This window comes from Lithobates pipiens, unplaced genomic scaffold, assembly GCF_037356315.1.
Source record: "Lithobates pipiens isolate NorthernLeopardFrog02 unplaced genomic scaffold, aLitPip1_a1.2 Scaffold_18, whole genome shotgun sequence".
Taxonomy (NCBI): domain Eukaryota; kingdom Metazoa; phylum Chordata; class Amphibia; order Anura; family Ranidae; genus Lithobates; species Lithobates pipiens.
The window spans coordinates 131,440,949-131,459,411 of NW_027507758.1; the positions used below are offsets into that span (position 1 = coordinate 131,440,949).

General features: G+C 40.4%; 1 protein-coding gene across 5 annotated transcripts in view; it reads left to right on the plus strand.

The window, feature by feature from the left end:
• The window catches only part of ATL2 (atlastin GTPase 2), a 143,093-nt gene that overhangs the window by 93,240 nt on the left and 31,390 nt on the right, over window positions 1–18,463 (plus strand). For all 5 annotated transcript variants that reach the window (XM_077486127.1, XM_077486124.1, XM_077486123.1 and 2 more), the window contains 5 exons: window positions 4,181–4,231; window positions 7,789–7,845; window positions 9,351–9,443; window positions 12,979–13,117; window positions 16,269–16,396. In XM_077486127.1, coding sequence (XP_077342253.1) covers window positions 4,181–4,231; window positions 7,789–7,845; window positions 9,351–9,443; window positions 12,979–13,117; window positions 16,269–16,396 — 468 coding nt within the window. The remainder of the gene's footprint in view (window positions 1–4,180; window positions 4,232–7,788; window positions 7,846–9,350; window positions 9,444–12,978; window positions 13,118–16,268; window positions 16,397–18,463) is intronic.

The window sequence follows — 18,463 nt, forward strand, 5'->3', positions numbered from 1 at the left end:
TCACCTCTCCTTGAGACCAGTAGACACACTCCTAGTGTCTGTTCATAAGTGATGCGGGTTGAATGTAAAAAAAAAAAAATGGATAGATCCGGTCGGAGTTGCTGTACTAACAATCTGACGTTAGTAGAGCAATCTCTCCCCCACTGAACTGTTGTGTTCTGACAGAAACCCCCCTGCCAGAACATTGGCTGAGAGCACTGATCAGGAGCCAGTTGGCTTCTGGTTTTTTAGCATGCTCGTCTGACAATAGCCGGCCAAATGGCCACCTTCTGTCACGACTGAATGTCGGACCTTTTTTTATTTTTTTCAGCATTCGGCCCATGTCTACAGGACTAAAAAAGCCTGTAAACAGCTGCACAACCAGGATGGTAGTTTCCACTAAAATGTTGACAGTGTTGGAGGCTTTACTCCTCCTAAGTCTCTACAAAGTCTCTGTGTACTCCAGTACTCCAAAACCCAATCCTGGAGAAAACTGTCATAGAGGTCTCCTTGCCTGCCTCAACAGACCTCTGATTTGTACCAGTGGGAAAAACTCCTGGAGTTTCAAGTATAGCCCCCAACACTTCCAGAAGACTACGCAGTAATATAGCATTTTCACACATCAAAGCACCAACATATCAATCCTGCTGTGATTTTTGCAGCCTATCGCAATGCACATTGACAAAGGTAGAGTACTAGAACTCCCAGCATTGTTATCAGTAAGTGCAAAAATAACCCCCGACATTGGTTTCGGCGGACACAATAACAAGCCAGCATTGATGTCCGTGCATTAATAGCCCCCAACATTGGTGTTGGTGGATGCAATAATAAGCTCTTGCATTGGTGTCAGTGGAAACAACATTGAGTCAGCATTGATCAGTAGCAGTGACCTTTTACCTTGCCTGCGTTGTTGATCACTTCTCCCATAAACCCATGCGGCTCTCTCCCCAGACCAGAACTCTATATGTATTGTGGGCATAGATAACTCTGCCTCACAGTACATTATACCTTTTTTGGCTTCAATTTGCCGTTTGAATTGTGTCTGGAAATATTTTTGTTATGAGGGTAATGTTGGCTTGTTGCCATTTTAACCTCCTGTCATTAGTACTGCGTTAGGAATGTCAAAGTTGTCTGAGTCCGCCTGTGTCCTGTATTGTATAGACAAAGAAGTTGGATTTTTGTAAAATCCATTTCTTGACGTACAGAACACAGGAAACTATCCCGTGTATATCTATATATCTGATGTTTCTCTTCACTTTTTTTTTTGCCCATATTTACCATACACACACATACATTATTTATATGTGGATAGTTTTGTCATTGGTAACATCAAGCAAGACCCTAAATAAGCTACATGAGCTAGTCTCTTCACAGCCCCGATCTACATCGGCCTATATCAGTGTTTCTCAACAATTTTTTGTTTTTTTCAGTCAAGGCACCCTTTCTCAAGTATAAAAAATAATTGTTTTATATAACACCGCAACATCCACACACGTAGGACACCCAACGTTGGAGGTGAGCTCTCTGTTTTTCTCCCTCACTCAATGTGACTCCATTACTAACAGAGGGGAGGGGCAAGCAAGGATGTTTTGCAGGTGCTTGATGTCCTCCTTATCAATCAATGATGTCATTGGTTGTTAGGATGGTGGCGGCTGGAAGGTTGTAATGGTGCACAATGAAAATGCCATGGCTTTGTGTAACTAAGACAGGCTTGATCCACCCGCGGGCTTACATAACATTTTTGGACTTTTTTTTTTTTTTTTTTTTTTTTTTTTTTTTTACATTTTTGTCAAAGCACCCCTGAAGGCACCTCAGGGTGCCTGGGCATCCTGGTTGAAAAGGGCTGGTCTATATTCAGTAACCACTTTGAAAGCTCTACCTGGATCCCCACAGGCCTTTAAGATTGCAGGTATAGCCTGTAACATGATCTCCAGGCACTGATCACAGCTTTTGGCGCTTACTTTAACTTTTGTATATTGTGTTAATTAGAGAGAACCATGGAACAGCTCCTTGTATGACCCAAGGGTTAGTTAACTAAGATTTTATCTATATCGTACACATACAAGGTCCTCCATCCATAAATTGGGACACCACATCCTGTGTAAATAAAACATTTTTAATCAATAAGACTAAAGGATTTTATCAATTTCAAAATGTTGGTATTCCAAATTATCAACAAAGTATGTCTAAAAAATATATATTTTTAATTTTGCAAATTCTATTTGAAAATTCATAAATTCAATTTTTCTTTTGCAATTTTACTGAACCTGTTAAATTTTCTAATACTCCAAATTTACATGGATGATTTGGCTCATTTATTACCGCATTCAATAGTTATAATATACCCCAAATTTTACATGCAATAACCATTAATGAATTAACCAATTGGCCTGCGTTTTGCTGCCACTCACATGGTTGTCTATATCCTGCTCTGTTAGCTGTAAGTATTTATCACAAATATGACTGTTGGGCACTAGGCTTTGACACTTCTGAAAGTACATGCACATTTCAAGCTCTCCTTGGTTGTTTCCTGAGGGTCCAAACAAGGGGTGCAGTTTTTTCAAATTTAAAATTCTCGTCGTATCCATCAGCTTAGTTCTACGAGTGAGTTCCGCTCTTTCGGTGATGGCTCATCCAAATAGGATTGTTGGTGTTTTCTTGGCTATTCGCCATCAGGCTTCGGTAGCTAAAGGTTTGTAAAATAATAAATATGGTAGAGTGCTAATACAACCCACTAACAAGTGTATAAATACACAACATCTATATCCATCAACATGAATGTTAATCAATATAAAAAGTGTCCTCGTGCAGATCCATGTGAATATCCAACAAATTTAATCGGGTGTTCTGCCCAAAGTAAAAAAAAAAAAATCAGAATTACCCACACAAAACTGAAAATTATAAAAAAAAAAAAAAAAAAAGTTAAACAACCCATGTGTCGCATTCAAAAGATGTAAAAATTCATGTGAATATCCAACATCTCGGTCATGATTTTCATTTGCTCCACCCACAAAAAACGAAAAATCGAATAAACATTCCATTTCAATTACTCCATGCAAAAAAAACTAAGAACATAATAAACATCCCATTTGAGAGTTGCATCCATATTGTGTCCATTCGAGAAAATGCTTCTCAAGTGGATCTTTAATACATGCAGCTCCACTCAGGACTTGAAGATACACCACAGTGCTTCACCACGTTGTAAACTCCGCAACAGAAAACGCCACTTGGTCCCTTGCAACCAGGCAAGAGAACTAGTTGTTTGTAGGCTTTAATAGTACTTTCTCCCATCAAGGGTTAATTAGGGATACCGTGTCCAGGCAAATTGGAAAACAATCCTTTCCCCCAAAAATCGCAAGCATTTTGTGGCTTTGCCTCCTCAAACGATACCATATCGTTAAGAAAAATTGCTTCCTATAAATACCATCCTTTTATTAAAACTTGTATTTAAAAAAAAAAAGCAGTATAAGCTTCTACTTAAAAGCAATGGCAATGTCTCTTCTACAATAAAATACACTTACCTGCTTGTTCGCAATCTTCCCAAAATTTAAACGGAGCTGCGCATCTCCGTTTACGTTTTCAGCATAGTGCCAGTGTGCCGAAATGAATGACTCCTTCACATGTGAGGGAGTGACTCCATCCTGTGCCTGCCAATCAAGGTGGCCAAAGACCAGCACCAGAAAGCAATGGAGAAGATACTGACGAGGGATCTATCAGGCATCAGACAGTTGAGGCAGAAGTAAGTATTTGTGCCTTTAGTTCCACTTTAAGGCAACAGTGATAACAGGTCACTTATAATAATGACTAGCTCGTATTGTCAGGTGAAAGGCTTGCACAGGAATGTATGCATTATTCTAAAAGCCGTTTGGGTTCCAAAAAAATTTACTAATTTTTTATCCTAGACTAAAACAGAAAAAAAAAAATATTGTAATGGGGAGAAAAAAAAAATCTGGTTAGGTGATTGAAGAGTCGTGCTTTTTAGGACAATTCTGGTCATTGTGATAGGAAAAGTGGACCGTATTTATAATTTAGATTTATTTAGGAGCTATACGTTTTAAGGTAGGTTTAAAGTAGAATTATTTAATTGGGGGTACTGCTACAATTTTGGTTCTTACTGTACATTTATCTATCAATTTTTTTTTTTTTTTTTTCCAACTACTGATGAAAATGGAGCTCGTATAATGCATTGTGTTTCTTACAGGTATATAATTTATCGCAGAACGTTCAAGAAGATGATCTGCAGCATTTACAGGTATGCATTTTGAGAGGACTGTAGAATGGGCAGCCTCAATATTTTTTTATTTTTCTTATTATAACTTGTTCACACTATAATGCATTTGTGGACCCTGGGTTATAGGCTTGTACCTTTTTAGGGGTTGAGACACTAACAAGCTTTATGCTCAGTTGACACTGGATTCTAATGCGGCTCCCAACAGAGGGGTCCTGTGCATCCTGGTTCAACGTTGCAGGTCTGATGCTACCGGCTGAATCACCAGGTGAAATAAAGGAAATGATGTCTAAAAAAGGAAAACTAGTGCAGACACCACATGGAAGAATGATTAAACTTCAATATATTTTTATTTTTGGGTTTAATGCCGCTTTAAGTACTTGGAAACTACAGGTTTCAGCTTTCTCCATTCATTCTCAAACATCTTTGACTTTTCTTTGTCCCTTGTCAGCACATTTATTCAAGGTGCATCTCTGATCAGGCTCCCCCTTACAGCACCCTGTACTTCCTTGGGACTTCAATCTCATTCTGCCTGCCTGGCAGAAACCATCTTTTAAACCCACCAAGGAAATCCCCTCAAGTTGCCTTCTTGGTTGCTCTTATGTCAGTCAGATGTGCCCTTTGAGCTAGGAGCTGTCTTGTAATGCCGTGTACACACAATCAAATTGTCCGGCGTACTTAGTCCGGCAAACAATCCAGCGGACTTTCTACCGAACGGACTTGGCCACACTCTGACGCACGGAAAGTCCGGCGATTGCTAGCGCGATGACGTACAGCATGTACGACGGGACTAGAAAAAGGAAGTTCAACAGCCAGTAGCCAATAGCTTCCTTTTCGTACTTCAGAGCATGCGTCATTCTTAGTCCGCCGGACTAGCATACTCACGAACGTATTGTCCGCTGAAACCCAAGCCCGGCGGAAAGATTGGGCTGCAAAACTACTTCCCAAGTCCGCCGGACTTTACGCTGAAAAAGTCCGCTGAAGCCCACACACGATCGGATTGTCCGGTGAAATGCGGTCCGGCGGACTAAGTACACCAGACAATTTGATTGGGTGTACGCGGCATAAGGAGCCATTCTTTACAAAGTCTTGCGCACAATACCCTCTTTTCTTCCTAGGGTGCTATCAATCTTCCACCTAAATTGAGGACCTAGTCCTTTCATTCTTCTTCCCTTTTCCAAAGCACCCAAGTGTATTAGGGTAAAAAAACAACTTTTATGGTTAACAGCCCTCCCCCTTCCAGAAAAGGAGGTTCAGGGCTGATTTGGTTTATATAAAAAAAAGCAGATCAGTAAAACATATTTATTAAAAAAAAAAAAAAAAAACAATCACTTTAAAGTATATCTAAAGGTAAAACTTTATTTTTTTGGATATAGTGGAGAGGGATTACAATACCTGTCCGTTTTTATTGCTGCCATGGGAGATTCACCCTCTCTATATGTACTGTTTACTGTTATAATTTATACATCCCGATATGCTATATTTTGGCACTTTTTTTTTTTATGCTATAATATTGATGTGTAAAAACTGATGGAAGCTAACAATGGGATGTTTTTTTATGAAAGTTGCTATTGACTAATAAGGTTTTTTAGGAATTTTACATATTGTAGCATTTTCTTAAATTTGGTATAGTTTTAGAGAGGATTATTTACTAAAATTAAAGCATGCAAAATCTGGTGCAGTTCTGCCTAGAAACCAATTCGCTTCCAAGTTTTATTGCCAAAGTTTAATTGAAAAAGCTGAAATTAGAAGCGAATTGGCTCCCATGCACAGCTGCACTGGATTCTGAGTGCACCAGTTTTTGTACATGTTTCCCAATGTACCTCTGCTTAATCCAAAAAATAAGTTTTGTGTTTTAATGCCAAGTATTATTGAGGTGCCTAAGCTAACTAACTATCCATTCAGCATGTTCGATTGCTCTCAGTGATTACAAGTGTTGCCCTGAAATCTCTACCCTAGGAGTAAGCCCCCAATGGTGTGACATGCCTTACATATGCTTACATGTAAAAGGTGGAATCGAGCTGTATGTTGGAGCGATTATTAAGCTGGATTTAAGGCTTTGTGACTATTTTGTACGTTTGTCCTTTTACTTGTGTACTTTCTTGTCCCTGTCTTAGCGAAGTCACACGAAAGGATAACCTTTTTGTTCAAAAATATGCATATCCACTACTTACCCCTGTAAACTATTTTCTTTTACATTCCTTGATGAACACAGCTCTTCTGATTCTTGACCATGGGGTTTTATGGCGGCACCTACAAGAGTAGGACACTAGACAGAAAAGAACACAGCATCACTTATGGGGCAGTCCATTCTGGGGTAAAACCCCCCTCTCTGCTATAGGAAATCCAGTTACTCTGTCTAGTGTTCAGGAGTAAGGACCCGGTTCCCTGCTCGGACCTGTGGACTTTTCCTGTTTTCCTGGAATTTTTGTCCTGCTTTTCAATCCACAGCTGGATTATCTAGATCCAGTGGTTACCCCAGTGTGGCCAACGAGTGTACGCAGACCTTAAGCTGTATGTTGGGTCAGCTGCAACATCCCTTTCCCAGACCAGGGTGGCCAGCAAGTTAAACTTCTTGCAGGGACTCATGACCGGGTGGCTGGCCCTGCAGGGTTCTCCTCCTCCCCTGCAGCCCCCCCGGCTGCTGTTAGGCACTTGGTATTGGTATACTTGGCTGGGGCGTTGCTCAGGGACACTGTGTGCCTATGCTTCTTGTAGCTATACCAGTGAGGTGGCTGGCCCCCTGGTCACAGGGGGGATGTAGTGGATGTGTTTTCACTTAAAAAAAAAAAAAGTTTAGTTTACACTTCTGGAAGATGGTAGATACAATTGGTAGATTGTAGAACAAAATTTTGAAGTTAGGAAAGCGCTATTTGCATTGCAGGACACTTTAGTACAGCAAGCTAAAAGCCCGTCCAAAAGTATCAAAAATAACTTTTTTATTGAATTTTTTTCCCCCCAAAATCACAACAACACACCCAAAGTTCACCCAATAAAAAGTAAGAACTGTATATTTATTACACTTGCAGACTCCAAACCACACCTTGTATTCAGACTCTCTAGATTATTAAAATCCTCAAGGCTCAGTTAGAAATGAAGGCTCTCTTCTAATTCTACCTATGCCTTAAGGATTGTTTTAATCTTTAGGGGGCCTGTATATAAGGTGTGGTTTGGGGCTCTGTATGTGTAAGGAACATTGTTACTTTTTATTGGGTAATGTTTGGGTGTGTGCAATTTTGGAAATTTTATTTTTCATTATAATGTGTGTATTTTTGATACCTTTTGGATGGGCATTTAGCTTAATGAGATGTCCTGTCCCACATTATCCTATTTTTTTTTTTCAAAACAGAAATAACCAATAATATTTAGAATGGATTGCATAACCAAAGCTGGATGTGTTGGTATCTGTATATGTGTTCTGCATCTAGTGCTACTCAGGGTTAATTGGTAGCTTATTGATTTTAAATATTTGATGAGAAGCAAACACTTATACTGTAAAAGCACAAATTTTCCTGGCTTCGCCCAGGGAATTTTCTGATTGGTGTGCATATGATTTTACAAAACTAACACTGGTTTTCCAGCTTTTTACAGAGTATGGACGCCTTGCGATGGAAGAAATCTACAAAAAACCCTTTCAGGTGAATTACACAATTATATTAACATTTTTTACAATAGAAGGAGCTGTTTTGTATGCTATAATTGTGCTCAAAAGTTTGCATACCGTGGCCGAAATTGTGAAAATGTGTTTTGCCTTTTTACTGTTTTTTCAAAATAGTACATACTGTATATTGCCACTTTTCCAAGGGTATGCAAACTTTTAAGCACAACTGTAAGTTAGTATCAGAATATACACTGTTGCTAACACGGGGAGAGCTTGTTGCACTATACAGCATACAGTATTTTGTGACCGTTGTTAGCGTGCATTAGCAGAGATCGTATGGAGACCAGTGGATGACACAAGTGTATAATTTTTGTGGGAAAATTTCATTTGATTCATCATTGCCATCTGAATATGGAACAAGCTAGTACTTTGTGTCACACACGTCCATTACAAATGGGATAAAATAGCTAAACATTCTGTGACCGTCCAATCATCAGTCACGGTTCCTTATCACTGGCATTATGATGGGTTGGAAAGTGTCTTCAAGCTGATGTACTTAATGGATTTGATTATTAAACTATTGCTTTTTGATGGCCTTTTGCAACAAATATTTAATATTCAACTAAAGTGAAAAATTGTAGGCAAAGTTATAAAAGTTCTCCAGGTCTGTATGAAAGTTCTCTGTGTAGATGGTGGCAAAAATATTGCTTGCATGTGCCTACTTCCCCCCAATTCAGATACCCACTTCTGTAAACTCTGACAGCCAGCAGGTGCCTGTTTCTAGCACTCCACTCTGCACATAGCAAGTCCGTGAAATGCTCATAATTTCTGTACAGTCAACAATTTATTCCTGGTTGCCTGCAAATTGGTGTGCTGCAAGCAGAAGGCTCCTGCTCTGAGTTTATAAATCTAAAGATCTCTGTATCAGGGGAACAGAAGTAACTTCAATGTACATGATTGCACTAGCATGCCCTGATCTATACATCTTTATGACATGGAGCTGGTCTTTAAAGTGGTACATGGTTGTCAAAGTATGGGCATGTGGAATTGCATGAATATACTTGCAGCAGCTTTCAGTGGCCCGCTTCAGCCAAATACTGAGGAGCTCTAATTGGCCAAGGTTACAATACTGTTTGGTTAAAAAAAAAAAAAAAAAATCAATAAAATAACCCATCACTGTGATAGGATGCCTCACTTGATCAGTATGAACCTCCGCCTTGGCTGATCCTGAATAGCATGACAGTTGGGCAGTGTGGAGGGGTAAAAGTGACTTCAGCTATGTGCAGACATTTCTAGTTGGACATTAATGCATTTTGTGATGATTGTTTTAGCACTTCAACAGTATTTTTATCTAACGTTTGAATTATTGATTTAGTAATCCGAGCAAACCTAGGTAACTAGATAATTTTTTGGCATTTCATAGGTATACTAGATTAATTAAGCCTTGTCGGTGTGTGTGTTTTTTTTTTTTTTTTTTTGTTTTTTTTTGTTTTGTTTTTTATTACAATATAGATTTATTCGTAATATATATTGTCATTTCAGACACTCATGTTTTTGATCAGAGATTGGAGTTATCCTTATGAACATCAATATGGCTTAGAAGGTGGAAACCTCTTTCTAGAAAAGCGATTGCAGGTAACCAATGGAGAACAAATCGTCAGCTTCAAAGTCATGGTTTTTAGGCCTAATGTACATAGGAAGCTGAGACGACATCTTCTGAACGATTTTTTTGACAGCTTGAAACCATTGTTTAAAAAGTCTGTTTAGCCGTGTTTATTTACAATGACATCAGACCCTCCCAAATCACAAAAAACTGTATTTTTAACTATTTCAACCAATCTGTGAGACCAGAGTGAGTAGCAGCAGCTGAGAGATCAGCAGTGTATATAAATGGTCTATGAAGCATTGCAAGCAATTACAAGTTTTTAAAAATATTTTTTTTTTTTAGTGGTTTTTCATCATTTGCTATCTTTCATTTTTGTAATGTAAAAAGGGCACCTTTTTGAAAACACGGCTAAACACTGCCTGAGCTAATTTTTTTGCCTTCAAAGAAAAGGATCTGAATGCAACTGCCTAAACAACATTAAACGAACCTGGGTACATGTACACATAAGATAACATTGGATGAGTTCAGGGGCAGCTGTTACTGCTGTACAGAGAAATCACTGTTGGCTGAAGGAGGAGTTTCAGGCTCCTTCAGGAACAAAGTTAGGTCAGCCGCTACAAATGCTGTAACTGCTGACTTTTAATATTGGGGCACTTGCCTGTCCAGGCACCCAAGGGTGTCTTCACTCGAGCTGATTATTTCATTGGCCATCTTGACTAAGGGAAAGCTTCACAACCAGTTTTCCTACTGTGCATGCGTGAAGCATGCTGCACTTTGTGGGCCGCAGTCTTCTTTGCAGTGGCAGGAAGTGGGTGTGTACCTGTGAAAACCAGGGGAAAGATTTTGGGTGGAGCTCTGCTCTAACCTCCTTTTTTTTTTTTTTTTTTTTTTAATGTTTGACTTCTCACTGGCTCGCTTTCAATAAATTCCTTACTGCCTTCTAATATTACAAATGAAAGCAGTGAATCTGGATCTGCATAACCTCAGTAAATCTTGGTAGCTGTACCTGGACTCCATGTTGTAGGGACAGCCTGTAATGTTGCATCAGGCACTGGATCCTGCATGGAATCTCGCCTTAATATGCGTTCAGTCAGCTGCAGGATGCTTTACAGGTCCAGGGCTGTGGTCTATCCCTATGGAACCCAGTCCTAAAGATGCCTTCCAGGTATGCCCACGATGGTGGGAAAAGCCCAAACTTTATATACAGTCCAGTGTCGGGGACAGGTAAGACAGGCTTGCCTTTTATGCTTCTGACTGTTAATCACAAGGGTGATATTTGAATTGTATTCACTATGGTGTAAACGTTTCAAATTTTGACACTAACTCTACCACTCAGAGCTTAGTCTCTGGTGGATGAACATATCACACGACAGATCGCACATTTTACTGCAGCTTTCACCAAGAGCCCTTAAGGTACCCAGGTGCTTCCAGCCCTTTGTCTCTGAGGATTTGCTACAGGATTGTCTACACCCCGTATTTGCTGTGTTCTCTTTCTGGGCATGCTTAATCTATACTTTGGGTCCTGTTTAGAGAGTACCCCACAGAGAAATACCCTTACACATAGCTATGCGGCAATCAGGGGAAAGGGAGCCATTGTACAACTGCAAGCAAACATTTGTTCTGCCCATGGTCTGCACAACATACCCCTTACATCGGATCAGGAAATGGCCCTAAAACCATTCTCTGCATCTGATTCTAGCTCTGTTTCAGGCACGCAATTCCTTCTTGACAAAAGCACAATTTTCTGCATATGTGTCTGTTTCTTAGACAAATAGCAGCTTTAATACAGTCCTGTTTGCCCAGGGCTCCAAAACAGCATGCTGCTTCTCGCTTTAGTTTCTCTACCCAAGTCGAATATGCCTGCCCTAGACAGCAGGCACAGAAAGGAATGAAGAGACTATAGCAGCAGCACTGGAAGAAGTTATAGAAGATTTCTCTCCCCAAAATGCTTCTAAATTGAAGAAGTTTCATGCAACATACTGGCTAATGTGAAAAGGCTCATTGCTGCTGTCCACAAGAGCCTTGGTATTCCCATCCATCTTGTCATTCACCTTTGGGTGCAAGGAGACATGCAAAAAAAAATGTGAAAGATTTTCTGCTCAAGAATAGGTAGACTGTGCAGTTTTTGAGGATTGGAACTCTTCAGACACGATTGTTACTCCGCTCAAAGTCTTTATGAACTCTATCCAGTGGAAAAAGAGTTCACAAAGAAACGATCCATTCCTATGGTTGATCCTGCTTTCAACCAGTTGATTGGACATGATTTGAAAAGGCACACACCTGTCTATTAGGGCCCACAGTTACCAGTGAATGTCAGAGCACAAACCAAGCCATGCAGTCCAAAGAATTATCTGTAGACCTCAGAGACAGGGGCCTCCATCATCCGTAAATGGAAGCACCAGGACTCCTCCTACCCTGTTTACCTGAAAATAAGACCTGATTGTCGGTGATGGCTGCAATATAAGCCCTACCCCCGAGGATGCCCACACTGGACCACCAGGGACGCCACCAGACCACCAGGGGATGCCCAGAAACAGTTATGCCCCCCTAGACCACCAGGGATGCCAGCCAGCCCATCCTAGCCGCCTATCGGTGCCCACCCTAGCCGCCTATCGGTGCCCACCCTAGCCGCCTGTCGGTGCCCACCCTAGCCGCCTGTCGGTGCCCACCCTAGCCGCCTGTCGGTGCCCATCCTAGCCGCCTGTCGGTGCCCATTCATCGGTGCAGCCCCGTCAGTGCCCATCAGTGAAGGAGAAAACATACTTAATTTAAGTTATTTAAGTTTTGTAACTGAAACAAAAAAAAAACATGTATTTTTTTTGATTTTCGGTCTTTTTTTTTTTTTTTTTTTATTTGTTTAGCAGAAAGTAAAAATGCCAGAGGCGATCAAATACCACCAAAAAAAAAGCTCTATTTGTGGGAACAAAATAATAAAAATTTAGTTTGGGTACAGTGTAGCGTGACCGCGCAATTGTCATTCAAAGTGTGACAGCGCTGAAAGCTCAAAATTGGTCTGGGCAGGAAGATGTATAAGTGCCCAGTATTGAAGTGGTTAAATGTCTTCAGTTACTTCCATGTTTTCATGCCTAAGCAAATCATATCGTACATCCCAGGAGTTTTCAGGAGAGGGGAGGGAGGGTTAACATGCTCAGGTAAGTAAACTGGGGAGGCCATCATTGCCAGGTGCTTTTTCACCTTTATGCATAGGATGCGTTAAGGTGAAAAAACACAAACATTTACAACCCCCTTTAACTTGATAGCTAGAAACCGGCATCTAAAAATGGCCATTTAGCCACGTTTGCGACTAGAAGCGTTTGTAAAAAAATGAAATTGTCTGTAAACAAAACACAGCTAAACGCGAGTTAACGGCGTTTCAAATGTCTCTGAACATCCGTCTGAACCCTTTTTTTTTTTTTTTTTTTTTTTTTTTTTTGTGCATTCCAAAAAAAGATTTTAAACTCAACTGCCTAGAAACGACCCTGTGTACTGATGAGATAATAATAGCCATAAGATTTCTTTTAATATACAATGAAATGATAATCTGTATTTCACATTGATCAACAGGTGAAACAGAACCAGCATGAAGAGCTTCAAAATGTCAGGAAACACATACACTCTTGTTTTACGAATATCAGCTGTTTCCTCTTGCCTCATCCTGGTCTAAAAGTTGCTACCAACCCCTATTTTGATGGTAAATTAATAGGTAAGTGTTTTATGTCATTCTGTACAGAAAGCCTCTTACCCATGTATAGGGAATGTGAGCTGCTGGCAGTTGAAACTCTAATACCCCTTTCAAGTCCCATTATTTTTATTTTTTTTGAGGATTTCTTTACCTACAGCTTACTGAGTGCCTTGTCATTTTCCATCTGACAGGCATAACCTTCATTTGCACATTACCAGAATGTTAAAGCCCAGTTCAAGCAAAACCTCTTTTTAGTTTTGAATAGAAATGCTGTCAGGCTTTTGTTGCACTCTGGGACCTCTGTTTTGGGAGATAACTATTCCATTTGCTTGTGGTAGCCCATAGCCACTTGAATTCTAAATGAGATCACCTTCAACATTACAACTTTCTCTTGTACAACTAGAGCCCCCCCCTGCCTTCAGTGCCACATTTGGCAACATTCTGGGGGGAGGGGTAAACGGGGACTTGTTTTTGACAGGTCCTCCTTCCCCCACTTTCAGGTCAGTGAATAATCCTGCATCATTGCTTCTCCTTCCTTTTCCAGGATTTCAGCTTTTAACCTTAACCTGGTCATTGTGCTTTCGTCTCTGTCCCAGACCAAGCACATCAAGAGATTTCCCTTTATTTTCTGGATGTAGTCTGAGCTGTTCATATCTGTCTGCTACCACCATTTAAAAAGTTCAACTCCTTTTCATTTTATTTATTTTTCCTTCCCTGATGATCCCATAAAGGGGAAGCAACTTTTTTTTTTTTTGGTGGTTCCATCCCTTCCGGTAGCGTGTGCCTTGACCGGATCTGTGGGAGCTTTTGGACATCAGGCAACTGTTTCCCAGATTTGCAAGGCTTCTACTTCGTTTTCTGTTCACACGTTTTCTGCGTTTTACCAGATGAATTCTCCGGCTTCGTCTGATGCTGGCTTTAGGAGTAAGGTTCTTCAGGCAGCTCTTTGAGTTGCAGGCAGTCCTCAGTTTGTTTAAAGTTTGACTTGTTAGCATTTTGTTTGCTGCGTTGCCCACCCCTCGGTTGGGCTGCTTTTGGATATCCCAAATGACTCTGAATCCTGTGTCCCTTTTAAAAGAGAAGTATGGCCAATGCTTTTTTTGGCCATACTTATTTGTGGGCCACAGGCGTACACTTTCATTCTCCTATGACCCAGGGTCAGCTAGAAGTGGGCTGTTGCTACTCCAGGCTCTAGAAGGATCCTGAAAATATTTTCTGGATCCATCCCGCTGCCTGACGGACAACTCCCACCCCCTCCCCAGCTCGGCACTAGTAAGCACTAGAGAAGCGGAGAGCATTGACTGATAGTCACTGCTGCTCAGAGAATATTGAGAACTGAGCAATCAATGGTCATATAATTGTTCAGTTCTTGGTCTTCGAGCTAGCATGGAACTGCTTTATCTTGATACTGATGCTGCAGAATAGAGGTAAGTATGAAGCTGTGTTTTCTTTTTATATCCCATACCTCTCCTTTTTAAGGACTGAAAAGGAAACATGATTTTTGTTCATGCCCATCTGTGCTTGTAGCCTTACTCTTGGCACTGCTTAGTTACAAAACTGAGGTATGCTGGGAGTGGGAGAAGATATAGCAGGCTGGTCCTTTTTAAACACTGGCAAAAAAAAAAATGTTCCTGTAGTCAGCAGTATACTCCAAATGTCTCTGAATTTTGTGTCCCTCAATGAACTCCAAGAAAAAGATTTTATGGTGAGAAGAGCAATTCCAATTTTTATCTCTTTCCAATAATTTTGATATAAAACCATACCATATCCAATTTTTATCTCTGATACCTAGAATCAAAAGTGAAGGCAGATCTCCCCAGATGGGCCTAGAAAGAAATGGTAATAAAGATAAAATTGGTCAATCAAGTCCTAAAGTGACTACTAGATGGAATAGTTCTCTAACCTACAACCAAATATTTACCAACAAATAGTGAGAGTTTCCACAAGGCGGAAACCCCCAGAAAAAAGTGAGGCTCTCTGAGAAACAGTAACCATCAAAGTATACGTATTACCAAAATGTATTAAGTACAAATAGTGTATCTACCATCCAAAATACATATATTCATTATAAACGAGTCACTGGACCAAAGTATATGGAAGAATTTATGACCTTATACAAAAAAAAGAAAAAATAGAAAAAATACATATGCAAGTGGGTAAATTCCCACAATTATGTACTTCGCCTATCCTGAAAAATACTCAATTGGGGCAGGACATAAATACACAAAAGACTTGTGGTGACAAACATGTAACATATACACACCGTCCGGACGCCCGTAGGATCCGACACTGGTCCTGGTCTGACAATTTTGTCTATGTACTAGAACAATTTAGCCACACAGGCTATAACCCAATTCTGTTAAATAATTCCAGGGCCAGTGTCTGATGCCCCCCGGTGGCTTGAGCCTATAATAGAGAGAGAAAAAGATGATAGGACAGATTTTACACAGGTAATTATATACTGTAGTATACAACCACAGAGCACTTCCCAAAAGTATCTTTAGTAGACCCTTCATGTACTAATACGGTTATCAAACAATGTATTACAATCAATAATATCCAGGGTCTATGTTGATTTGGGGTATTGAAGATGAATGTCGCAATATAGAGCACTATGGTGTCGCCTTTAAAAATCCAACATTGAATAGTGGTGTTTGTTGGCAGCTCGGTACACACTAATATGGCTGTATCATGAATCGCAGATGCTGACTTATTCACAATGTCTCTTGTATATTAAGGATGTCACAGAAAGATTATTGTTTTAGAACGTGGTTACTTGCGTGTGTCCATGATTATTTTAATCGCCAGTGTACACATAAAGATTCCTCATTCCGTGTGATAAAGCGCTTTGCCACATCCATCATTTCCTGGTTCATCCGTCACACACCATTCAGATTACGTGCGGCTCGTCACCCTATGGGAGGTCCCGCTCACTGCTTCCGCAGTGTGGCGTCCGGACGGAAATTACGTCAACGCGTTTCGCGAACACCAATGCGTAGCTTCGTCTGGACGTCTAGAAAGAAATGGCCATCTGAAAGCAGTTCTAACCTTAACCCACTCCATCAAACCTGGAATTTTAAATATGTATAGTTTATGTAGCTTTTAGCGAGTTTTGTACATTTTCATGTAATCCATTTACATGTTTCTGAAATCCTGTCATTCTCCTTTATAGATATAGATGATGAGTTCAAAAGAGAGCTTCAAAATCTAGTTCCTTTACTACTTGCTCCTGAGAACTTGGTCGAAAAAGAAATTAGTGGCAACAAGGTGACTTGTCGAGATCTTTTAGAATATTTTAAGGTACGTTCACCTGGCAACATGCCTTTATTGGGTATAAAACTGGGATGTATAAACCATCTATGCAAAGTATTGCATTACTGTGTATCCAAGCATAAGAAGTGCAAGAAGAGATGGTGAGCACACATTGCTGTGATTAGAGTAAAAAAAAGAAAAAAACATCATGCCTTTTATCATGGTCCGGGTCTTGTAGAAAAACCGAGCACAAATAGAGTGGATAGACCTTGTTTATGGAAAAGTTGCAATAGAAATTAGGATTAATATTCATGACATAGTTTAGGAGATGCGTGTCAATATTTTAAGGCAAATAACTGTGGTACAAAATAGTTTTGTCTTTTAGTATGTTTTTTTATTTTTTATTTTTTTTGTTTTGTTTTTATTCCACAAAAGGAAAATAAAATCCGTATTTGGTGTGTCCACCTTTTGCCTTCAAAACAGCATTAATTCTTCTAGGTACACTTGCACGCAGTTTTTAAGGGAACTCGGCAGGTAGGTTGTTCCAATCATCTTGGAGAACTAAGCACAGATCTTCTGTGGATGTAGGCTCCCTCAAATCCTTTAGTCTCATCTAGTAATCCCAAACAGCCTTGCTGTAGAGATCAGGGCTCTGTGGGGGCCAAATTATCACATCCATGACTTGTTCTCATTTATGCTGAAGACAGTTCTTAACCTCATCGCGCCGGCTTCATGCATATATGCTGCCTCTTGATGGGTGGGATTTAACACAACAGTGTACTGTGCTGAGTGCGCTCCCAACATGGTAACTAAACTGTCAAGGTATACTCATGATGCGTACTTGCGATTGGGGGCTTTTGATCATGTGGCTGCTGTGACAGTCCATCACAGTGGTCACATGATCGGAATGCCTGCCTCTGCCTCCCAGCAATTTGAACCACTAAAGAGCTGGAAGGTGTGGTGGGAAGAAGTTAATGACATTGGCTGTATGTTTGAGGTTGTCCTGATGGAAAATAAGTTTGGGGCCAATCGCACGCCTCCCCGATGGTATGGCATGATTACTTTTCTGCCTTTATTTCTTGGGCGATTATCAGGAGAGCATGGACTTGTACAGCACCTCTCATGCCACCACTAGGCCTGTATATTGACATGTGGTGCTGCGCAGAGTGCCCACCACTGTGGTACTTCAGATCGCAGCAGTGCTGTGTTTGTGTGGAGCCACAATCCCAGTATTAAAGGGGTCACACAACATTTTTCTTTGTGGCAGTTGTGGGATTAGAAAGGAACAAATATCTGGGCAAACCACGCATTGGTGTTTGGAAACATAACTATAAACCAAAAGATGCAGGACTTTTTAAGTGGTCACAACTTTAGGAACAGACACAAGTCACAACAGTGTTAAAAATGCATATTTTAAACCATCCAAGGAGCTAAAATGTGTGTTAAAGCCACATAAGGAGATCATCTTGTAAAGTTGGTTCTTTGTGACAAGGGAGTTATCCTCATCATATGCTAGCTCAGAGATACAGTAGTGGCTTTCTGAAATGCTTGCTGGCTTGGCCTGCCTTTGTTGCAAGTGGAATTGTTTCCCCCCTACTATGTTAACAAATGAGGAACCAGTGGAGGATGAGGTAGATGAGTGGTTTCCCTTAGATGACCCAGAATAAGCCTCATCCAAAGGTCCAAAACTCAGCATTGGTGAGTTTTCTCACAGAAGTACGGTCCAATTAAAGTTACCACATGACAAATTCTTTGCTCCAAAGGTTGCAGGATTTGGATCATGGTAGCCACCACGACTTCTCAATCCATTCCTGTACATCCTCATTTTAAGATGTTTTGCAAGTGAACTGGGCTTACTCCGACAAGATGTTGGTTCTGCCAAACAAGGTTCGCTTAGTAATTCCCCATGGAAAAGGAGTTCACTGAGAAAAGTATGCCTTTGGATCTGGCAGCTACTTTTACCAGTAAAGACCCTCACACTTTCAGTGGACGAGGTCTCAGTATTTATGATGCATTGGACAAGAAAAGCTTCATTTGTTCTGGTGGTGACAGCTTTATGTCCAAAAATTTCTAGGGATGCACCGAATGGGTTTTTTGGTGCCGAAACCGATACTG